We start from the raw sequence: 26138 nt of genomic DNA on the forward strand, positions 1-26138 counted from the left end.
TTTTTACACTGAAATTTAAAGTTGATCTAGGACATGGCCTACCCCAACTATAGATCTGTCCTCACATTTTAAATTTACCTCCCCCTCCAATGCAACATGATTTTGCCCAGGTGCAAAGTTACTCCTTTTTTTATGCTTTGCTCTCCTTAATGAATCAGGCCCAATGTGAGCATTTTCCTCGCCTCTACTCACCTCTCAAAATAGTAGCATTTACTTTCACTTCTTGGGCCTGATTCATTAAGGAATTTAAATTAAGAAGTTTCTTATTTAAGTCTCCTGGACAAAACCATGTTACAATGCAAGGGGTTGCACATAAGTTAAATACTGCCTGTTTTTTCATGTAAAACACAAATACTTGAAAGCTTATTTGTACACTGAAATTTAAAGCTGATATGTGTGTGCTACATGAAAAACAGACAGTATTTAACTTATGTGAAAAACAGAAAACTAATTTTCATCCCTTGCATTGTAACATGGTTTTGTCCAGGAGACTTAAATAAGAAACTTCTTAATTTAAGTTCCTTAATGAATCAGGCCCCTTGTTTCTAGAAACATTATTCTAAACACAAATTGTATTTTGCTGTATACCTGCATTTATTAATGAGTAGCAGCCACACAAAAAAGCCCAAAACCATCAATTGGTGATTGTGGTCAAATTATCATGAGATGTTGTAAATGTAGCCATTGACTATTTGTTTAGCAATACCAAACACTAAGTTTAGAGAACCAGGGGTGTCTTATTTTGCAGCACAAAAAGAGATTGGGACTTTTATAAAACATATATTTAAAAAAAAAATAAAAAAAATTTATATATATATATATATATATATATATATATATATATATATACCTCCATTAATGGAGAAATATTGGGACAACTTGGCTATCGGTGTTACTTGCTGCAAACATGGGTTTGTGCAAAATGTTTAAGTGCTTTTTATGTGCAAAGGAGACAGAGGAGAGCAGCTAGAATTAAAACATGTGGAATAAATTAGTAAACAGAGCATGTTCTTTTAAAATGGTTAATAATGTTGTGTTACACATTGCCCATTAGAAACCCTAATGTACTAAGGATTAAGAAATACATTATGTTTTATCAGTGGACGCACTGCACAAAGTACTTAATCCAGTGTTAAATCCTCATTGTAAATCTACTGTCTGTATACAAACAGTAATTCTTTTCTTAATTCTTTGTTTTTTCAAAATAACTAATTATGTCTGACAATTTTAAGCTACAAAGAAAATATGAAAAAAGAAAGGCACTCAAACCGCCTTGCATTATTTATTTATTTAACGGTATGCTTCAAATTAATCATTTTTTCTTGTATTTAAAATGACAACAAACGAATATGCATGCACATGATATAGTTGATAGATTGAATTCTATAAAGAAGATCGAATTTGATATTGCTACTATGTGTACAACTGTAATTAAAAATCACTATCTCTTTTTAGCATTTCCATGATATGACTGGATTTCAAATAATGTGTAATACTCCAGCAATGATATAAATGAAGTTTGCATCATTTGTTGAACTAATCAACTTAACACACTGGATTCACAGTTAAGGGAAGGCCCCTCTTTGGTTCGTAAGGGGTCGTCCTGGTAACCATTTTGATGCAGTCGATAATAGGGCAAACACTCAGGCATAGAGTACAGCCAGTACAGTTGTCAGTGACGGTGGGCAGGTGGGTCACCGGATCAAACTTGATAGCCTGCAAGTAGAAATAAATGGTTTCAATGTCACTTTAACAAAGGTCACCAGTGTCCCAATTTAAGTGTCCACATTTTCATTATAAAACCTGTTTGTTACTTATGTAGAAGTCTACACTGCAACCATGGAAACAACTTGCTGCAGAAAAAAAAAATCTGATTACAAATTTCTTTTGAGAAACATTACTCTGTTGATTTAAAAAAACAACAGATTATGCGATAGATAGATAGATAGATAGATAGATAGAAATCTTTTATGCAATCCATATGTCCTTAACAGCCAAAATGTGTTCATATACATTTATTTATATGCCCCTCTTTCAAGTACATCTACTCCAAACTTTAACTATGTAAAACCAAGCAGGTAATAGATAAAAATGCAATGGTACATAAAACCATCCTTACACACCCCCTGAAAAAACTCAGAGTTGCCTACTCTCCCGGAATGTAAGGGAGACTCCCGGATTTCTGGGAGTCCTCCCGGACTCACGGGAGAGCAGGGCAACCTCCTGGTTCCTGGCTACTTCATTAGTTAAGTGGCAGGAACAGGGCTTAGGATGCAAGTCACGTATCATTGTGGCCCCATCCCCTGCTGTAATAGACTAGAAATTGTGATGACAGTTTAGGGGGCAGGGCCAAATGACGCAGTTCACGGAGTCCCACCTCCACACGCCCACCTCCCCCGGATCTCCCAGAGGCCAACTTGCCAAAGTTGGCAAATAAGCCCAAACTGCTCATCTCTAATAAAAACACTATACGGTCAAATAAAGAAACTTCATTTGACCATAGTAGCAGCCATGCTCACATAAGAGGTTTCAAATAAGCTATCTACCAAGCAAGCTCTTGGTAGATAGCTGTAAACATATGCAATAAACAGCTATTACTCACTAGCATTTTAACATGCACTTAAGGTCCTATTCTCTATATTTACAGGACGATGAACACAAGATGAACTGAATTCAAAATGAGGAAAATGAATCCTTAGTGGATTGGAGTGTTCCTAGCTAAACTACTTTATTATGTGTGGCAAGGTTAAATGACCTTCAATCAGTGGAGAAAGGAAATTTAATTGAGTGTTTTCTGTCTTGAAGGTTGCTGTAGAACCCCTTACCCCCTGCAGATGGACATGAATTTATGGGTGCTCTTGAGGTGCAGCTAATTAGGAGTCATCATATACTTTCAAATATATCGCTTGCTTAATAGACAGATACAGGTGATCTGGGTACATATATTTCACAAATACCCATGCAATAAAAGCATTGCAGCACATGAAAATAACACTTAATAATGAGATTATACCAAACAGTATTTTAGGAGAAAAAGGAGATGAAGATTGATTTTACTGGTTCAGTTCCAAAAACCATAATGTGGGCCTAAACTTATGTGTATGCAAGATGGATAGTCACACATATAGATATGTGTTGTGAGGGTGCATTTTTGCATTTATGTAAAGCATATATTGTGAGAACATTTCCTTAAAGAAACACATAGCAAACCTAATTATGTGCATACTGTACGGTTGGTGTATTCCGTCATTGTTACAACTTTTAAAACCATCTTGAAGTTACATTTTTTGACAATTACTCTGCATTACATACTAGAAAGGAATATTTACCTGATAGCCAGAGTCATTGCAGGTCATGTAGCATTTGCCACAGTTAATGCACATTTCCTCATCAATCAGGGCTACAACTTGTTCTTGAATGTTTAATTCGCCATATGATCCAATATACTGCAATGCTCTGCCAATTACATCCTAAAAAAACCAGAACACTTATTAAATTGCTTTACTTTTTTCCCTCTAATTAAATTACACGCAAAATCACATCCAATGAAAAAACATGCTCATACATTCTAAAGCAATTATTACTTCAAAGACCAATACACCTAAAATGTAACTTACTATGTATAAAGAGGCTACAAGTAAATAAACCAGTAGCTTGCATGCTTACCACTAAAGCAGAATGTACTGCAATGAACAGTGAGACATGGTACTTAATGATTTTTGCATATAAATAAAAATCAGATATTCAGATTTTTTCACAGCTTACTTCATCAAAGATCTGTTACACAACAGTACAGATTCTGTTCATTACACTTAACCATGGTGCACCATTTACTGATACATGTTGCTCCATCTGTACATACTGTATACAGTGCTTGTTTTATTCCAGATGTTCAGTGATAGGATCTGATGGTATCTTATCCACATCCAACCCCAGCTTGTTATAGATCTGAACCACACTGTAATATAAGCTTGCAGGCATTTGCATGGAGTTTTCTTCTAGTATTTACAATTGCAAAGCCTAAAGGGTTTAGTCACAGTTTGAGTAACACACAATAAAAAAATCTCCCCCAGTGTGTTTCTGGTCACTGTACTCTTGTTCTCTGAACCATTGATTGGAGGAAGTGCCGTGTGACATCAAGCACATTACTGCTTATCCCTGCAGTCATTGTAATAGCACAGTGATAGTATACAAAATGAGTGGTGGTACTGGAACGGAGAGGAAGTATTCTGGTTTGCACACACAGCTTTGCACTGCTAGCATAATGAGTGCAGGAGGAAGTGCAGGTGATTGTTGTTACACTGAGCTTCTTCCTGCAATCAGTGAATAGAGCAGAATGGAAGCAGGGTGTAGAGCTATGAACTTTGTTTCTACTGCCACTGTTAGAATGGTGCCATCTGAAATGAGATTATCCCCTCACCTTACAGGAAGAATAGTCCAAATTGTACAGCTCTATGTTTAGATGCATCTACTCAATCAAACACTATGTATAGTAAACAATTTCAAAATACTGTATGCCTTTAAGCTTGTCAATGTCCTATTATTAAAGTTCCAAAATTAGAGTTCACTGTGTTTCTACAATATCTATTGCTGCTTTCCTTAGCATCCAGTCTAAAGATCAGTGGCAGAGCTAATAGTCCCAGGGTCCCAGTGCAGTTGCTATGCTTATGCTCCTGACTCCTAGTCTATAGACAACAATAGCCATTAGATTGTGATACTACTAAATATATATTGTCTGTAGTATAATAAAAAATACAAGTCCATTAAGACGGAGGGAAAGAAGCTAGTGGTATAAACGGGGCCATCTTAACAACATTATGGGCCCCCGGGCAAAGCAGTGCACTGGGGCCCATATATATATATATATATATATATATATATATATATATATATATATATATATATATTATAGATGTATAGAGATACAGATATAGAGATAGATACATGTACTTGCTCAGTGACCCTTGAAGGGTTTTTTTGCAGGTTTTATTCTTTTGCAGGATTGTTTATTCTAATTAAGAGCCCTGCCTATGGGGCCCCCTTGCCCGTGGGGCCCCCGGGCACCTGCCCATCGTGCCCAATGGAAAAGATGGCCCTGGGTATAAAACAAAGAGCTGCAGCTCCAAAAATAAAATAGTACCAACTTTTTCATGAAAAATGTTATCCACACAAACTAGCTACAAACAATCTGCTTGTAAAGTTATATGTAAATAAAAATTATTCAGAATGTTAGTGATAGTGTCCATTTATGTAGCATTTGAACAATCAATCTCAGATTTTAAAACCAATTTCAGGACAATTTATATTATTCACCATTGCTAAAAATCACAACATATAGTAAATGAACAGTATTATCAGTATGAATATGCTACTGTTATACATGAACCGCCGTTCACTTCACCATTACAATAAAAAATGATGCAGAGTGCAGACATTCCAGTCTCTAACTGAAATGTGTTATTAATAATTTTCTTTGTAGTGTTCATCAGCCACTGTCAGTAACAGTATAACAGTTATGCCTCGCCTGCTTCTGTCATTTGTGTTGTGATAAAGCTTGAAACCAGTGCATGCCGAGAACTGCTCACCCATAAAAGCGTCCGCTTCTAATGCAAGCGTTAGCTTACCAACTAATGATCCAATAAACATCTTACCTTAGCTATATTTAATCAGTCGAACTTTGTTTACGTTGCTATTTTTAGATGAAGATGAAAGGTTTAATCCACTGAATCGCATTCATGTATGTTTTGATAATCTCATAAAAAAAACAGCCTCATAATATAAAAAAGACTTTATAAAAAGAAGCACAAGACAGAGTCTCTTTGTACTTTAGAAAGAGGCTAGTTGTTTATCAGTTTAATTGCACCCTTTACAAGCAAAACACTTCCATCAGCATTGGCAATGTGTGTTTTTTTCTGCAGCAATGGATGCTAAATAATCACCCTTAATGGCCCATGTCAGTGCATGTGCCGTGTCCACTTTGAAATCTTTCCTCTCTGGAGACAATGCTGTCTCTAGATCAGAAGGGGTCCACATAAGCAGGCAGTTATAATAATGACCCATGTTGAAAGGTGGACCAAACCATTCTGATGCAGCTACTGTAATGGTGCCCTTTTATTTATTAACCAAACTAACAAATAATTATGTCTCATTGCTTTATGCTGCCACTTCAAATAATGCCTCTTGAGATAGCGGTCTCATTATACTTCATCCAGTCTGATTCATCAAACCATCACCATGAACTGTACAGTCACTGAATGTTTAAAAGGGGATGATAGTCTTTGCAGGTTGGGCTCAGGTCAGCAGAAGTTAATCCATTGAGTACAGACTGGGATTTTTTATTGCAATTTTGATGAAAATTTAAATCTAATCAGTAACATTTCATTGAACCTTATGTATGACACACATAGTTAATATGTTGGTTAATTTGACCAATTTGTCCAAAATTGTTATGTGTTGCACTCTACTGATTACTAAAATGACCAAAGACAATAGCTGAAGATGCAGTTGTACAGTGAATGATATCACTATGTGTGTGTGGTCACCAGAAGACATCCTTAATGGAGCGCTATGGATCCTGATCAATTTCACTGACTATAAAATGACAAAATCTGTCCAATTTGGCCATAGTTTGTCCAATCTGGCAAAATTGAAAACAGATCCAATGTTCAGTTATCAAGATGAGCTATATATCTTAACCTGTGAGATCATCTGAAGACAGATTATAAAAATGTGACAAATTACAGATGTAGATAAGTCTAAATGTCACATTGACATTATACGGTTCATGTGTTGAGAGGGAAGTTCTGGATATATTGATGTCATTATTTAAAGTGATATAGATTTTGCCCCTGCTTCAAGAGGCTGTTCAGCACACAAGTGGTAAATACATTTTTATCTATAAGTCCCAACTAAATAAAATAGAGTTTTACAAAGTGTTTCAGCCTTGTTGTCACCTGAGGCCTAGAAGCTTAGAGTAAGTTTGGGTACACACTACTGTGTTTTAAGCTGACTAGCAGACCAATCAGACGATAAACGACCAATTGGCCCTGCAGTGTGTATGCACTCACGACAGCAGTGTCCATAGATCTCTTTGGAGTGTGCAGAGTCCCATACTTTTCAGCCGATGGGTATGACAGATGAAGAACACAGATCTGAAGGTAAATCGTGTAAAACTTATATACTGTATACACATGGGTTAGCATGCTTATCAGGATTTTTTTTTGTCCCCCTGTCATTGGTAAAATTATTAAAGATGTTGCATCATTAGAATTTTCTTGTAGTATGTACCCAGCCTATTATTTGCTATAAAGAAAATGCAGGACAAGGAGCTTGCTAGAAACTATGACTTATAGATTTTTCCTCTGGCAGCTGGTTTAGGCCTGGAGAAACTCAACAAGGGTTAATCTGATGATGTCATGACGAACATTGATGCTGCATATGTGCTGGAGGGAATAATGTGCTTATAAGATCAAGTCAGTGCAAGGATCTCTTGCCAGGTAATTGAGTTTCTCAGACCAGTCCTGCAATACTGTTACCTGTATCCTGATCCTGTTCAGTACTGACTACTGCTGCTAGCTACCTGCCTTTTTAACCATGCATTGCTTGACTACAATTTATTTCTTTGCCCGAAACCTGCGTGCACTTGGACATCTTGCTACTACACGCTGCTGTGTCGGCATTGCACCTCTGTGTACTACCTGAGGCTAAAGTCTATACTTATTGAACTATTGCTGTGCCCCATTCCTCTATTGTCTCTATCCAGTTCCACCTGCTGTTACGACTGTTCCTGCATTGGCTGTGCGTGGTTCCAACTGCTTCCTGCATTGCCTGTGTTCGGTTCTACCTGCTGCTATCTAAACTGTACTGCTAAGAGTACTTCATTCCTGCCTCTGTTGCTACCATCTATCTACACCTGCTGAATTTGAGAATCAATGGAGTCGATGAGACACGAGTGTCTGACCCATCTTCACTCCATGGTTGTCACTGTGCTTCCTACTAGTGTTGAGGCTGTACTGAATCACAGCTCACCTGCTTCACCTTTGTGTTTACCATTCCAGTTCCTTGAGTCCAGCTCACTTTGGTGGTTGATACTGAATTTCTTCAAGCTTGTTCACTTTGTTGCCTGCAATTGCTGATCCAATTGTGAGCACATCTTCTTGCAAGCAATTGTGCAGAGTTGCATTGCAACTTGTCCATTTCATGGCTAGTGATTTCTTATTCAGGTGATGGATATATTCTGTACTGTATATGCTGTACCTTCCTTTTTCGGCTTCCATATGTATTGAGACTTATGATTGAAATTCAGGGTCTATGAGTACATTCCATTTGATTCAGTACTGACATAAATTTATTTGGTGATCAGCATAAATGTGTTTTACTTATGTGCTACTAGTTACATGATACCCAAATACTGATGCTCTTTGGAATTCAAATTAAAGACCAAACTTTTATCATTTAACACCTGTCTCGTCTCAGTATTGTGTTACTTGGTGCCAGAGGTAGAGATTCTCAGCTACTGGGGTCTAATCCTGTTCGAAAATAGTTCCTGACACTGGGTCAGTAACTGCACCACTAATTGCATTTTTTTTATTTTAATTGGATTTGAGGGAAGATTTGTATAACTTTGTAGAGTTCTATTAATTTACAAAGTATTAAATTAATTTGGTAGGATGTTCAAATGGATTTATGTAAATTATGTTAATATTAAGTTTTTAGATTAATATACAGCTTACTTTATGCCTCATTTTCTTATATTACTTAACATACGTTATTACATTTATGTACACTATACTTTTTCTAATACTATTCATTTTGTGGCAAGTGTTTTTAATTTTGCTTTGTTCCTAAATGAAGCATTTCGGAACAGACATCTAAATCCTGTGTTTGCTCCTGCTTTCCTACACACACACAATTCACTAAATCTGTTTTATATAGAGCTAAACCCAATAACATAATTTAAACCAGTATATAACTTGAGTTGAAATATGACTTTTGGATTATTGGGGCACTGCAGAATGCTGAGGTTTCACACTTGTCCAGAGCGCTAGAGTAGGCCAATATCTTGGATAGATAATGCAGTACTAGTGTGCCACAGTGTCTTAGCCTTGAGTCTGGTCTTTTTTTAATCCCAAGGATGATATCACAGTGTTTTACATTGCTGCTGGGGCCATGGGCTCGATTTCAACCTAGTAACTCATATCTGTGCTGAGTTTGTATGTTACCCCTATTTTTGCGTTGGTTTCCTCTGGTGCAACGGATTCCTCCCACAGTCCAAAACATACTGGCAGGTCAATTGTCTTCTAACATACTGGTAGCTTATTTTGGCTTCTAGTGAGTGTGTATGTGTGGTAGGAAATTAGAATGTCAGCTTCAACTGAGCAGGAATGATTACATATTTTATGTAAAACGTTACGTAATATGATTGTCGGTATATAAATTCTAAAATAAACAATTATAAACATGGTGGCGCATCAGCGGACACCTTCACAGGTAAGAATCTGCTGGGTGCTGCCCCTCCATACCGGCAGCCAGCAGATAGTGAGGGGGCACCTTGACAAAAATAAAGACACTGAATGTGTGACATTATGTCACTCAGGAGATTTTGTTGTTCATTCAGTGTTTCAGGTGCCATATAAACCACGGTGTCCTAGGTATCCACCTAGGATCTCTTAGTGGTAGAGCCGGCCCTGATCTAAATCATTTTGGTGAATTACTGATAAAGATCCCTGGCTTTGTATTCATATTTTTGCAAGTATGACCCCCCATTCCAGTCTGTTGAGCAGTCTATATTACCATGATTTGCCACCTGGACTTGTCTTCCCCTGGGATAATTCCGTTTTAATAATTACATTCTGGCTGAGCAGTTCCAGTTTGTCAGGATAGTAATACAACACATATAAGCAACCTCTGGAGGAACACTGACCTCGTAATGAAATACTTCTGTAAAGCAAATATGTTGAACTCATCAGTGTTTTGGAGACAAAATGGTCTTCTTTGTCAGTCTTGAAAATAGAAAATAGAGAAAGGGAACCATTGCACTCCCAGAACTGTCATGAATTATTTTGCAGGTGTTAGTGCTCAAAAATAGGTCATTCAAATTTGAGGACCTTAATACTCTGCATGTTAGTAATGTTATATGTAAATATGATTTGCTGGGAAATCTGCACCATAATGCAAAAAAATGCAAGAACCTACACTAGCCATATATTAGATCTTAAGAGAATATATGACTTCATATTACCTTAATATGTTACGATATGCTACTTCTCTTAGGAATCATTACTAGGGTTAGTTTCCATTAGAGTGTAAAGATTTTCAGATTGCCACCTTCATTATCTCATATTGCCTGAAAAGCTACAATCTCCATAACTTCTCAAAGCCCCAGATATATGGTGAACAAAACTTACTGTCTTCAAGTGGGAAACTGTAATCCATGCTCAAAGCACTTACAGACTAATATCCCTTGACCCTTTCTTTCGAACAAATTTGTAGCCATCTCAACACCAATCACTACTCAAGTACTACAAGTCAGGATTTGCTACAATATCCCCATTGACATATTCATCATCAAAAAGATGCAGATCACTATATTAAATCTTTAGAGGCCTTGACATACTAAAATAAAAACAGTCTAGTCCACATCCCTGCCTTTTGAATGTATCTGCAATAGAATATAAAACAAATAAAAATAGCTTGCCATGCATTGGCTCCATTGTCAATACCTTTTGAACAAATAATTCTCTAGACATGGAAACATGTTTCTTCAACTAAGTAAGTAGATATTTACAAACCGCAATTGTTTGTCACATTTTTGGTTTGGTTTGGTTGTAGGACAGGGGCGGATCTAGACTTTATGTTTAGGGGGGCGATTTTGCATAATCACGCCCCTCCTTTGCTCTGATTGGCTGGCTCGCATTAAACCCCGCCTTCCGCCTGCGATTGGCCCCACCCCCTCCCATTGTGATCGCCGGCTGGGACCACTCTGATTGGCTGGCCCACATTTAGCCCCGCCCCCGGCTCGCGCTTAGCCCCGCCCCTCCCGTTTTGAACGGCGGCTGGGGCCTAGCTTTTTGCTGCTAGGGGGGGCGAATGCCCCGATCGCCCCCCCCCTGGATCCGCCACTGGTGTAGTAAAGCTTATTAGTATAGATGCTTAAAATTGTGTAAAATTGATTCTCAAACTGGTTTGTGAGATCAGATCTAAAATGAAAATCTGATGGAAATTCTCAAACTTTAGGTCAAATTAAAAACAAAATGAGTAAATTTCAGCAATGTGAACAGGATCGACCATGATCAAGTTTAAGTGCATTTTAAATCAAACCTCAAACATGGGCCGCAAATTTAGAACTGCTAAATCAAATTGGCGTCTATTGAAGATTGTATTAGGCAGACCATGAAGCTGGCTTCACTTGCAGTTTAGTTTACTCTTCAATCTTTAAATGTGATAGCTGGATAGTTTAAATCCTGTATTGTGATGAGTGATGACGATGATGAAATTTCTGCCTTTTTTGAAAGATGTTACCTAAAGAAAGTTCCATCTACTTCCCTGTCACCATCCATATAATTCCCATCACCAAAAAGTTTAGGGAAGGAAAGAAAGATTTTTTTTTATATTATGTATCTTTTAGGCAACAGCTTAAAATGTGTTTGAATGTTTTTCTTACAGTGTATTTTCCTGCAATTAGTTGAAAGCTGTGTTTCTTCTCCCTATTAAAGTATAAAATTGTTCTGCTAATTATGGAAAACATGCATTAATATTGACAAATAAAATGCAAAGAAAAATTGTTGTAAAATATTTTTGGATTTTATGTATGGATGTGTGTTGCAACCTACTGTTACTGTACCTTTAATCTTTTTTATCAAATAAAGTAATACTTTTAGAAGTTTTCAATTCATTGCACACATGCACTGTGAGAGATATAACTAACACAATGTTATTTAACAATCAAAAGGAAGGAACAAAGAGTGCAGCCATCCTTGAATATTACAAAACTAATTATACCTTAACAGAACATCTGTGATTCTTTATAAATCAGCTCTGCATTTTGACTACAGTCAGTCACTTATTTGCAATGTACATTTTAAGACAGAAAGAAATAGCGGGGGGCCCGAATAAACCATTCTAATTAAAATGTGTCAGAGCTATCTAATGATTTAGGCACTGTATATATTAGATACAAAACAAGCATTAGCCAACCCTGCATATTATACATAGAGTATTTTTTATAAACTCATTTTTCCATTCCGTGCACAAAAAAGTTTTTTGTCAATGTATTGTTGTGTTAATAAGATAGATTTAAATTGTTATAAATCCAGGTAACAATATTTGTGATCATATTGGGTTCAGTTGGGCATCAGCCCAAAATCCTTGTCAACAGAATGACATTTACAGTTTGCAAAATCACAAACATCCTTACTTTACTACCTTTTATATGATGGATTGTTTTTATTATATTTTACCTTGACTGCTGGAACAGGTGTCTTTGGAAGAAAATTCTTCTTCCCATTTGCAGAAAAACTTGAGTTTGCAGTAAGCAATTTGATCTTGTTCTCTGCAATGATCCTTTTTCGTTGCTCCAAAAATGGTCCAAAGCTCGGAAGTTTCTGAAGAACAAGGGGGAAAACACTAGTGAAAAATCTAATATAAGAAAAATATGTTTTACTTCTGTCATTGTGTGAGAATTTGTGAATATATGATCCTGTATAATACAATAAGTGAGAAGTGCAAGTGGGGTGTGGTATGAAACTTTGTTTGTTCATGAAACTTTGTGATTGCAGTCAGGACAATTTAGCAGCGTAGGTAGATCTGAGCAGAGCAAGATAGTAAAACATTTACTTGTGTATGCAAAGCAGCACGTATCAAAATGTGTATATATATATATATATATATATATATATATATATATATATATATATAAGAGAGAGAGAGAGAGGGAGATCTGACAGATCCAACATTTGAGGTTATGAGTGAAACAGAGTCATGACTTGGTCTCGCATGTCAATTTTGGATCTCAAAACGAGGCAAGACATAATTTCCAGAAAACTATTGATGCAAAACTCACAAGAGTTTATATCTTCTATATATATATATATATATATTTATATATATATATATATAGCCCTCCCTTGTTTTCTCGTGCAGGCTGCATGTAGAGATGATGTTAGCTATAGTGCTCTGCTCTGAAAATAGCATTCACGGTGAAAGAGGGACATAGAAAACAATAGAATAGTTGTGATTATTGTGAAGCAGTTCTGTAGGGATCAGGCAGCTAGAATAGTTTGCTAATGAATTGGTTGTAATTTCAATCTTTCAGAGAGTTTAGACGGTGTAGTAGCTACTGGTTGTTATTAATACACATATATAGTACATAGACTGAGTTCAATATCATTCAGAACTAACTAGCAAGAAAAACTGTGTTTTGCAGCAGAATACAAAAAACAATTAGATTTCTTTATTTTAAAATGTTAAGTTTTTCTAGTGAGAGTAATCTTGTTTGGGGCAGTGACATCTGTATTAAGTGTGGAAAAAAGGATGTTTGCTACTGAGGATTTTTCTGGGCATTTTCGACATTCAGAGACCACATGTAGAACATTGAAGATGCTGCAAAAAAAATTGTCATCTGCCATACCACCAACTGAAGCAAGCCCATTAGGTAAAATAAACAACAACAACAAATTGTATAAGGTGCAAGAGATAAAAATGTTGAAATGCTAATAAGTGCTGATTGGCTGTTGTCACTATTTAAGGCAGGGAGAGATTAGCCTTTCTGACGGTTATAGTTTCTGTTCCAACACTTGCTGACGTGCTCCATATTCCTGTGGATACTCTGCCTGTAATCTGGCTGATACCTGTTGTGACCTCGGGTTGTTCTTGACCTGCTGTTTGCTGATTGCCCCTGATCTCTGCCTGTTTATTTGATTCTCCTTGCTAGCAAACTCCTCTGACCTTTGGCCTGTCCTTGGTTATTTTAATTGCTTTGGGCCCACAACCCTGGAAATGTTCCTGGTTAGTCTCTTGTATTCTGGTTACTCCTCCCAACTCCTGAGCTAGAGTTTCTGCACATAATCTCCCACTATGCTGAGTTTAATACCTGGGAGCATATGAGTACCTTTGAGCGTAACAAGCTCTACGGGAACGGTGACTGCAATAGGCAAAGACCTCTACCATCTGTTCTGGGAGTTCATGTCAGTACCGTCAACCATAACATTATAACCGGCCAGGCTGGCCAGATCCAGATCATTTTGAAAGTCGTATAGGATCTCTCGCTCCGGTTGGTGGCCCAGAAAGAAGCTGCAAAGGCCTCACAAGCCACCCTGGCACCTGAAGTTAAAAACAAAGTTAAACTTACCGGACCATTTCTTGGGGGACAGTTCCTTGTTAAGCAACTTTAAGGAAAGTTGCTTGCTCTATTTCTGTTTGAGGCGTTGCTCCTCAAACTCAGAGCAGCAAAAGGTTGGATCCTCAATATTGGGCCTTCAGCCTTGCATCCACTAGCCCTGCCCTACAGTCAGTAGATACATTCTTCAAGACCCTGGGACTGCTCTCTGTATGCTCCTGACCGGGTGTCCTTGGCTTAATTTCACCTAAGAGCCCTGAGACAAGACAGGAGGACCGCCGAAGAATACAGTGCCGAGTTCAGGTGTTGGTCCACTGATAGTGAGTGAAATGATCATGCACTCTATTGTCAATTTCGTCTTGCTCTTTCGGAACAGATCAAGGATTTCCTGGTGCAGTATCCTTCTCCTTCTACCCTAGAAAGCCTTATGCAGTTGGTAATTACGACTGAACAATGGATCAAAGAAAGGAAGACTGAGAAGGACATTTCCTCATCTCCCTATTCTCCTTCGGTCTCTTATTCTGCACCGCTGTATTCCTCTGAGCCCATTCACTTAGGAGCTTATCACCTCTCACCGGAGGAAAGATCTAGATGAAACTCCTTGGGTTTCTGCCAGTACTGGGGAAACAAGCGGCATCTGCTTCTTTCTTTAACCAACAAGGAGGGAAAAGACTAGGCCTAGGTGTTGAGCAAGAGGTGTCTTAAAATAGTCTCTTCCAAGAATTTTGTTCTGGTCCATGCTCAGCTCTTCTATGGTGATCATTCTATCTCCATTCCAGCCTTCTTAGGCAGTGGTGCAGCCAGTAATTTTCTTGATGTGGAATTTGCCCAGAGCCTTGGTATTCTCTCAGTCAAGTTGGAGTCCTGTATCACGGCCTGCGGTTTGAATGGTAACCTTTTGATTGGGGGAAAAATCCTTGTCATGTCCCCACCTGTGCAGCTGTTAGTGGTGGTATTCACCATTCCAAACCCCTCTTATTTTTCTTTATCCCCTGCCCTTTGGTTCCTTTCATTTTTAGGCTTCCCTGGTTCCAGTACCATAATCCTCATATTGATTGGAGGACACGGGAGATCATACTTTTTAGTGTGGACTGCTACACAACCTGTTTGACCTTACCCTTAGAGGTCTTTAGCCTTGCCTTGTGTTCTCCAAAAAGAAGGCAGATTCCCTTCCTCCTCATCGAGATTATGACTATGCAATCAATATTATTCCTGGCTCCAAGTTACCTAAAGGTAGAGTGTATGCAGTCTTTATTCCTGAGACAAAAGCCATGGAGGAGTACAGTATGTGAAGGAAAACCTACAGAAAGGGTTTATCAGACCCTCTAAGTCTCTATTCAGAGTGGGCTTCTTTTTTGTATTTAAGAAAGGTGGGAGTCTGAGGCCTTGCAGTGACTACCACGGTCTGAATAAGATTACTGTCAGAAACGCATATCCGCTCCCTGTTGTCTTGGTTCTTTTTGACCAATTGAAGCAGGCCCCAATCTTCTGCAAGATTGAGTTACGGGGAACTTACTATCTCATCTGGATTAAAGAGGGGAACAAGTGGAAAACCACCTTTAATACCCACTCAGGACATTATGAATACTTGGTCATGCCATTCGGTCTCTGCAATGCCCCGTCAGTTTTCTAGGACCTAATAAAAAATGTTTTGCGGGAGTTCTTGGGCAAGTTCGTAGCCTACCTTGATGATATTTTAATCTATTCCCAGTCTCTGGCAGCACACTGTCAACAGTGTCAAAATGTACTCCTCAGGTTCTTTCAACATCAGATTTTCGCTAAACTTGATAAATGTGAGTTTGAGGTCACCCAAGTCACCTTCCTGGGGTATGTCATTCCCCTAAAGGGTTCTCTATGGATCCCAGTAAGGTTCAGGCGATTCAGGAATGGGTGCATCCTACCAGTCTAAAGGTTATTCAGAGATTCCTGGGCTTCGACAATTATTACAGAAAATTCATTCAGTCATTTTCCGTTGTGGTGGTACCTAGCACAGCCCTCACCCACAAAGGGGCCGACATGGTTAATTAGTCGTCTTCAGCCTTGGCCTTCTTCGGGGCTCTGAAAGATGCTTTAATTAATTTACGCCCGGTTCTCAGACACCCGAACCCGGAACTTCCATTTGTTATTGCGGTGGATGCTTTTGACATTGGAGCAGGTGCCGTTCTTACTCAGAAAGATCCTCAAGGCCAGAGATTGCATCCCTGTGCATATCTTTCTAGGAAGTTTTTTCTCACAGAAGCCAACTATGATGTGGGAACCGTGAATTGTTAGCTGTTAAGGGAGGGCCTTTGAACAATGGCGTTACTGGTTGGAGGGAGCCACGCATCAGATCTGTTTTCACGGATCACAAAAGTCTCCAGTATATCCAGTATACCAAGACTTTGAACCACAGGCAGGCCCGATAGGCTCTCTTCTTCACTCGCTTCAACTTCATCATTGCATACCACCCGGGTTCCAAGAACACTAAGGCTGATGCATTATAATGCAGTTTTGCATCCTCTCAATCCTCTTCTGTCTCTCCTTTGCCTATGATTCCAGCTTTGTTTATTGTTTCTGGCCTCACTCAGGATCTGGGTATGAATCTTCACCAGCTCCAGCACTTGGCACCTCCTGAGACTCCGGTAGGCAGGCTGTTCATTCCCGACCACCTTTGAAAAGGGGTTCTAATTTAGGCTCATCATTGCAGAACCTCTGGTCGTCCTGGAGTTTCCAAGACTGTCAAGAATCTGTCCTGTGTGGTGTGATGGCCTACGGGATCTGTGCCAGGAACAAATCTTGTTGTAATTGTCAGGCAGGACCGCTTATGCCTCTGCCCATTCCAGAAAGACTCTGGATGTATATATCCATGGACTTTATTGAAGACCTTCCCGGGGCCTTTGGGTGCAACACCATCTGGGTATCCATGGACCAATTCTGTAAAATGGCCCACTTCGTATCACTAGCTGGACTACCGTATGCGAGAACCTTGGTCTCTTTGTTCACACAGCATATTTTCTGGCTTCATGGAATTCCTGACAATATTGTATCTGACCGTAGCTCCCAGTTTGTTGTCACCTTCTGGAAATCCTTTTGTACTCTGCTCAGAATCAAACTCAGTCTGTTTTCCGCCTAGAACCCACAGTCAAATGGAGAGGGTGAATCAAACCCCAGAACAATTTCTCCTTCTGTATTTCTCAAAATTTTACAATAACTAGGCTATAGTCCTCCCATGAGCTGAGTTCGCCTACAAAAATGCCTGCCACTCATCTACACGTGTGTCTCCTTTTTCTGCAACTTCGGCTTCCATCCTCTGGCCAACTCCCTGGCTTCTTTAGTGCCCTCAAGGTCGTTGGATGTTCACAGCACTGCCATTTGCATCACTCAGATTTGGAAGAAGGTGCATGTGGACCTCAAGCAAGCCTGAAAAATTGCTAATCTCTAATATAGACCAATACAAATTAGAACCTGCCTGTGATGAAATGTAGTATATCTAGTGACTGTTTGTTATTTTCTGTTAAATCTATGTCTAACACTGTGAATATTTTATGTAACCTTCCAAAGTGTATTTTGTTAACTGACCCGAGTCTGACCTAGGCAAATGTCAATGGTCTTTTGAAAGTATCCAGGGCCAGAGACAGATCTGGGAGTAGTTTGTGTACTCAGAGGAGTTGGACTTAGCCAGGCAGAAAGAGCAGAGATAAGAGATTTTTTGAGGTGCCCAAATATATATCTAAATGATAGATAATTTACTTCGGAAAGCTCTGTGACATTTGGGAGATCAATCTGTCTTTATTGACAAACTAAATTCCTAAAGTGGGGAGTGAAGAGCCAGCAAGAAATGGCTTAAAAATCCCTTGTTTCAGACATCAGATTGTCCATTTCTTTAAGGAGGGTCTACCACGACTGAAATGTGCCATTCTTCTCAACGTGTACTCCTCACATGCCAATTCCTGAACTTGTAAGAAGGGATTCTGGTTTTATATCCTATTTTATTTTCTGAAACTCATTTGTGCAACCTATTGTATGACTGTTTATTACCTTTTTGTAAATAAGACTTGGAAAATTTTTGAGATTAAACATATTTTATCTAGCGCAGAATCCTTGATTCTTTGTGAACTTACGAAGCCCAAGGAGGCTCATGCTACATATGTATGAGATTTAAGTGTGAAACATTAAAAAGTGTTTCTGGTGAACATAAGGACACCATAATAAATCCTTCCTGGTGGCAGAAAAGGTGTATTCATTGTTATTTAACTAAGGTAATACCAGCCAGCTGTTCAGATTGTTGTATCTGGGACAATCTGGGCATTCGTGACACTGCCCATCCCAATAAAAAAGTCAGCAATCCTATCATGTTACAGTTCAGCACATTGGCTCCAAGCTTTTGCTTATTTCAGGGTCTGTACACAAATTAGCAGTAATATCCATAAACTTTAATGTATTTAGTAAAATGTTGTATATAACCTTCACATGCTAGAAATTTTGTGCAAAGCAACATAAATTGAAGTGCACCATTTCAATGTCAAGACCTTCATTTGGCGGCTAATCGAGGATGGGTACTATCTGGTTAGAGGTCATTAAAAAGCATTTAAAACTGATCTTTCTCTGAAAATAAGTTAATTGATTTCCCATTTTGTGACAAGCATTGTGATGAAAGCTGCTTCATTGCATTTCACTTGAGGGGAAGAAGTTTAAGTATCATATTCACTAAGTAACACAAATGCACAAGCTGTATAACAGTTTCTTTAAAAAAACAGTAGGGGGAAAATCTTGTTAAAGATGATTAAAACATGCCTGAGAACTCAGCAACCACTATTATTTCTATTCAAACATTGCCTCTGGGGAGTTCACATTGATGACCTGCTTTTATCACAGAAGCTAACTCCTTGCAGACTCAAAGGTAACCTTATCTCATCCCATGCTTCTAATAATGGAATATATATATATATATATATATATATATATATATATATTACACACATCTGAGAACATCTGAGTTCTTTTATTTTTTAGTGTACAGACTAAAAAAAACAAACATTCACTAAAGGTTATTTAGCCTTGAGAACTCTGGTAGTGGTTTGTAATTTCACGTGCCTGCTCTTGCTCAAATGCACCCAAGATGGCAACATTAGTGCTGATGTAAAAATTTGTATGGTAGGAGTTGGGTGGCTCAGGGGTCATTTCTTGCTAAGTGCGGATTAGTGCACAGTTAAGTACATCAGGACATATCACGGCATGGTAATTTAAATGAGATAAAGTGGTGAAGAGGGCACATTTACATGGTTATTCCCTAATTTGTGAGATGACACACAGTCTACTCCCCCAGAAAAAGGAGTAGAATATTCTAGCTGGGGTGTCAGAAATCCATTGTCAACCCTTTCATCACATAACAAGTAGTTGCAATTGTGCAGGTAAGCGTATTTCTAGGTGATTTTTGACCACTATAAAAGGTGGATACATACAAAAGTGACACATGCAGTACATACAGTCCTGATGACCCCATACATGCATGAGCAAGACATACATCAAGCTAAACTGAACAGAATTTTAGGAGAACATAAACATTTAAATTAAAGAAGGGGTGATATTAAAGTTTCGCTTTGATGTGTCATTTTTACTCACTATGTACATTTGTTGGTATAGATTGATTTTTCGGGGATGCTTTCAAATGCTATGAAGTGGGAATGCATCTTGATGAGTGCTAGATGGACTTGCACACAGAGAAGCATTGGGAGTCTACACTTTTTGATGTTCTAGAATGAGCATTTCTGTTCTAAGTTGAAAGTAGGTGATATCTTCAAATCTCCATTATTATCTCAGTCAATGAACAGTCTTCATTTTCACCACATGCAATACTTCATGTGGAATTCTTATTTTTTGTGAATTTATACTTCCGTTTATTCTTCAAGGGGCTCATCACTGATGACATAACAATGGGTGACTAACATAATTGACTTTATAATGTGTGAAATCTTACATGATATTAAAATGGGTGGCATCACAGATAACACAATGAGCAATATTATAGATAACACAATGGATGCTATAACTGATGACCACACAATGCATGTCATCCCTGATTACATCACAATGGATGACACCACAATGTGTGAAATCATAGATGACACCATAATGGTAAAATCATAATCCTTGATTTCACTGATTACCTCAAAATGGGTGACAGCACTGATTATATCACAATGAGAGACATCATTGATGACATCATGATGGATGGCATTATATATGTCATCATGATGAGTGACATCACAGTGAGTAATGTAACGGATATCACAATATATGACACCACAATAGGAGCTGTCACTATGACCTCAAAATGGGTGATATCGCATATGACATTACAATGGGTGATATCGCAATGAATGTCCATTCTAATGTGCTAACAATGGGTGAGGCCAAATATGACCTCACAATGAGTGATAATACCGATTATATAACAATGTGTGATATCATAAATCAAATGTCATTACAATAAGTGACATCATGATGGGTGGCATCACTGATTATATTAGAATAGGTGAGTTCCCCACTTAGATCACAATTATTTACATCACCGATGACATCACACTGAGTAACATTCAATAACAATGGGTGACACCACCATAGGTGACATCCCTGGTGACATCACAAGTCAATGATCAAGTTATATCATTGATGACATCACAGTGAACAATATAATTGACCTCACAATATGTGACATCACAGATGGCATTATCATTGGTGACCTCATGATAGGTGATATTGCTGATTACATCACAGTAGGTAAGATTAAGAATTGCAGAATTGGTGACATCACAGGTTACATATAAATAAGTGACATAATTGATGACCTCGCAATGGGTGATGTCACTCATAACCTCACAATCAATAACATAACTGACATCACAGTTTGTGACACCACAATGGGTGAAATCCTCAATGACATCACCATATGTTAAATCACTAATTACCTCACACTGGGTGACACCATAATATTCACTATTGACATCACAATGAGCCACAGCACAGATTACAGCATAATCGGTGACATCATAAATAACATAACTGAAATATCAATCATTGATATCACAATAAGTGACATTAATAATAATAATGATAATAATTATAACAATAAATAACCTGACAAAGGGTGACATCATCATGGGTGGCATCACTAATTGCATCACAATAGGTGAGATTGCCAATTACATCAAAATCGGTCACATTACAGATGATATGACAATGGGTGACATCACAGATGACATCAAAATGAGTTAGGTTATGTTTGGTTATGTTTGTTATTGGCTGTGTTTGTTGATGTGTGTAATATAGAATAAGGACAGCAAACTAAATCTTGTTTAAAGCAGAGAGTTTGATCATGTGCTTTATGATTTGTGAAACAGGTAAATGTTTTATAGCACTTTCTTTCGGTAGTATAGTGATATAAATATATCTCTAACTTTATGCACTATTGAAAATAAAAAATACATGCATCAGCAGCATATGTAGAATGGTGGATGTCCCACTGGAGGCACCCCCATCGTTCTACTCATTACAAAGTATGGTTGAATCAGGTTGCTGGAGTTCTCCTTTAAGGTTAATGCAACTTAAACTAAATATGTAAAGAAAAGTAAAGGAATTGCAACTACCATTACTGTGTAGAGGATGAATTTTAAAACTGTTATGCTATAATTTTAACTCCAAAAATATTAAATATAATTAACTTTGTCAACTGCAAAGGCATAAAAGATATAATTGAATGATCTTTTATATAAAATGTATATTTAAGATTACAATCACATCTCTAGCTTCCAGTTTCAATAGCAACTTTTACACTCTCTCACGCACAATTAATTTTAAGACTAATATTTTAGAATGCGCAGCATATTTGCCTTAATCGTTATGGGTTATTAGTTTTCTCTTTGAGGTAATGATGTCTCTTGCATATTTACCTAAATGTATCATTTTATGTCCATTTTATTTCCATTAAAATTAATTAATTCTTCTTATAAGCACTATTAAGAGTCCATGTTACTACGCAATGCCCTGAGGTCAAGATATAATGCAGCATTATAAGTTTAACTGTATTTAGTTACCCATTTTTGTCTCCTTTGTTCTGCCAGGTTTTTTTTACACAGGGAATTACTTACAGATCATTCAACCATCATTTGTTAAATTAAGTACTAAGTGGGCCTATAACAATTCATCTGTAATTATTGTTACTTGTACTCTATGTGTTTAAGACTAAAAAGTTACAATGGCTAATAATGAGATATCCATATTTTCTTTTTATCATTAAAAAAAGTTTTTTAAACTAAATCTTCCACACTCTCTGCACAAATGCATAGAAATATAATGTAAAATGATGTACAACGGTTAATGAATTAAAAAAAGGATTACATAATAATTTTCAGCTGACATTTTTTTTTAAGACGTCCAACTTGTGGGCATGTTTTTTTAAAGTTGTTCTAAAGAAACACCCATACATACAAAATAATAAACATTTAAAAACTCGGGATAAGTGGTATATATACATTGGGTAGGGTACAAAATTCTGACACTGTAAATGATGGCATTTAACCTGCCGACATGAACCCGACATTGCTATACCCCGGACCTGGCAGCATTGGTCTTTTAATATCGGCATTGTGATTGGCGACATTGTGAATGTCGGCAATCACACAGATGACCTGTTTCCACCTGTCTACAAAATGCAAGTGCAGACATTTACAGTGTCGGAATAATGACCGCCACCGTATACACTAAGTAACATTCTCTGAATTCCTTAAGTCTACAGTCAATGTGATTTTTACTGATTGTCAGCTGTCAATGATCATGTGTTTGAGATTGCATTGTATGTTACTGTATGCTCATAGGAAAATAGACAAATAAAAGGTTTCTGAGGTTAGGTGGTTGGTGCTGTAGAATGTTATTTGTCCAGAATGTACCAACCTAAAATGGAAACGGTTACAACATGAGTTGGATTGGATTGATAAATGAGATATCAGCCCTTAAATATGGCCAAGTTCTTGTGGTTCTTTAAAGTATTTTTCATTTAGTTCTGTATTATTATTATTTTTATTCCTCACTTGTTTTTCGGTTTCATTTGTTTCCATTCTCAACAGTCCCTTGAAGCCAATTGACTGGATAAATTATGCTCATTTTAGAGTAGTTAGTTGTTTTTTATGTAGCCATTTAGGATTTGTTATTGTTACACTTCACCTCATTTATACAGTTTATTTTATTTTTCAATACTTTATTTACATGAATAAATTTACTGATTACTTACACTCATTGTTGTGTGATTACCCTTGTTATAACCACATATATTAAACATAATAAAAACCCATATACTTACCATATGATATCTTCTTCTATAAGGGATCAAATCTTATAAATGGGGGCGGGCTGGGCTGGGGAGCAGGGGGAAGGGGGGGGATCTGCTCCTCCAGGCCAGTCCCATAGTGGGATACCTGGAGCTAGGTCACAGGGCCACCTGCAATTTTTTCCTTTAAAATTTTCTTAATAGGCTGCTGAGTCGAGCCTTGCACGCGGGTTTAAATTTGCCAGCCCTCACCTGCTTGTAAGCTTTTACTCCATTAGGCTTGAAAAAAAACATACCAAAAACCATAATATTACAAAGGCCCTGTTGCTGTCCAAAAAAAATAACATACCAGGTCCTGGAGTAGTCCAAAAAAAAAAGAAACACACCAAAAATATTCCACACGATCTTGAAAGAAATCTTCTTGGTTTCAGTCAAAATAACCCCATAATATTCTGGCTTGGCAATTTAAAAAACCTTATGGTCTTCTATGGAAAACCATCTGCCACAGAGTGAAATATAAACAAACGCGAGGTCTATTTAAACTATAGGGGGTTCTCCCACACTGTCATGGGAATCCCGTTTTCAGCAGCTCAACGTGAAAATTATTCCATTTCAGGTACTAAAATAATGCAATGCTAGCCCCGGGACAGAACTGAAAGTATCCACAAAATAACATCAGTACTTCAACCAGAGGCTTCACTTTAGGTATATCATACTTACCAGCAACCCAGACAGTGCCGGATTAAGGGAATGGAGGCCCCTGGCCTAAGGGGGCCTCCATTCCCCCGTGAGGCCCCCCCGTGATCCGAGCTGCCCCCCCGTGATCCGAGCTGCCCGCCCCCCCCCGGCACTTACCTCCTTCCTCGGTGCGCTGTACGCTCTTTACTGAGGAGATCTCACGAGATCTCCTCAGTAAGGAGACTACAGCTCGCTGGGAAAGGACCGCAGTGAAAGTGCTCAGCAGCACTGATCGCGCCGGGGGTGCCCCCGACCGATCAATACTGCTGCTGAGCACTTTCAAGGGCCCCCTGGATGCCATAAGCCCCTGGGCTGTAGCCCAGTTAGCCCTATGGTTAATACGGTCCTGAACCCAGAGTACACATGGACAGACAATGCATCACTTTGATCAGTGTGAGGAAACAAGGTGCTACTGGACTGAGAACTTTTTATTCATTATCCGTTTCTCACAGTTTAATGTACTTTTTGATCCTTGGCCCAGTCTAACTATATATACCAGAGCATTGGTGCATTATGTGTATTATTATTTCAAGTTATTAGGTACATTTTGCCTTTGCTATTACCTGCAATATTGTATGTATTAGAAATAGAAAGAATATTGCCATATTTTGTGAAAATAACAGGACAGCTGAGGTCATTTTGCTTGTGTTAGCTAAGGTAATTACCATTTGCCTCAAATGTCCATTGTCATAAGGTGTCGCTTAGATCTGGTTTGTAATCAGAACAATGTTTGAGTGACTTGACATAGCTATCTGCCAGCTAACGTTAATTAGTTAGGTCAACAGGTAATCTGAGAGGTAATTAACCCTTTGTTTCGTGTATCCAGCCAAATAACTAAATAAGTCAAGCCATTCCATTGTATAATCAAGGTAACAGAGACAGTATGTCTAACAGTTAAAGTATCCATTGATAGACCCCTGCTGAAAGTGGGAAGATTGAAACATTTGACCCTACTCTCTGTGTATACAGCCAAAAATATAAGGAGAGCAGAATGCCAGAGAGCTATTCTAGCTTGGAGGATCCTGGTGTACAAGACATCAGCGAAAAGGACTCTGGGCAGGCACTGTAGTGCCACTGGAGCAGAGACGGATTTAGACCTCATGGGGCCCTAGGCAAGATACTGGTTTGGGGCCCCCTGCCTGAAACAATGCATAGCACTATAGTTTTTTAGCATAACATATACCTCAGGGGCTGGCTGGCAGACTTTAGCCCATAAGTAGCACATAGCACTGGCCCATAAGTAGCAGCCCATTTTTAAAGGGTGGTCTCACCACCAGCTGTGGAGGGCCCTCTGGGGACCACTGGGCCCTAGGCAATTGCCTTGGTTGCCTAGTGGTAAATCCGGACCTGCACTGGAGGAAACCCTACCAGGACAGGGTCTGTGTGAGCCAGTATTCCAAGCTCGGCAACATAGTAACTGTCTAAGTAAACGGTAGTGGTAATATTGCGGGAGGATAAGACTCTGAAATTGACTCAGATTATTACTTTGGAGTGCTGACTGCAAGAGGTTGCTGGAGGATACTTGCTACCATTTACCCTGTATCCTGTGAACGTCTTGTGGTGTTGTGCTGTCGTAATAAAGCCTTATGTTTGAAATACTCTGGTCTACCCGAGTGAGTTGAATCCCACAGAGGGTAACTGCCATCCCAGCTAAGGGTGGTATCCTCACAATCAGTTTTACAGACCTTATGTACACAATACAAATTTGTTTGCGCTGGAATTTTATTTGGTCCTTATGAGGCAGGTGGTTTCAACTATCCTGTC

The 26138-nt window shown here is 38.3% G+C and overlaps 1 protein-coding gene across 2 annotated transcripts in view; it reads right to left on the reverse strand.

Annotated features, from left to right (window-relative positions):
- Positions 1–1294: 1294 nt before the first annotated feature.
- Positions 1295–26138, reverse strand: part of DPYD (dihydropyrimidine dehydrogenase) — an 816112-nt gene continuing 791268 nt past the window's right edge. Inside the window, exons 22-24 of one of the 2 annotated variants that reach the window (XM_075182332.1) lie at positions 12459–12602; positions 3330–3470; positions 1295–1716 (exon numbers count right to left, since the gene is read on the reverse strand). In XM_075182332.1, the coding sequence (XP_075038433.1) occupies positions 1546–1716; positions 3330–3470; positions 12459–12602 (456 nt within the window). In that variant the 3' untranslated portion in view covers positions 1295–1545. The remainder of the gene's footprint in view (positions 1717–3329; positions 3471–12458; positions 12603–26138) is intronic. The other variant, XM_075182333.1, reaches the window with a different exon arrangement.

Source organism: Mixophyes fleayi, chromosome 8, assembly GCF_038048845.1.
Source record: "Mixophyes fleayi isolate aMixFle1 chromosome 8, aMixFle1.hap1, whole genome shotgun sequence".
Classification (NCBI taxonomy): Eukaryota; Metazoa; Chordata; class Amphibia; order Anura; family Limnodynastidae; genus Mixophyes; species Mixophyes fleayi.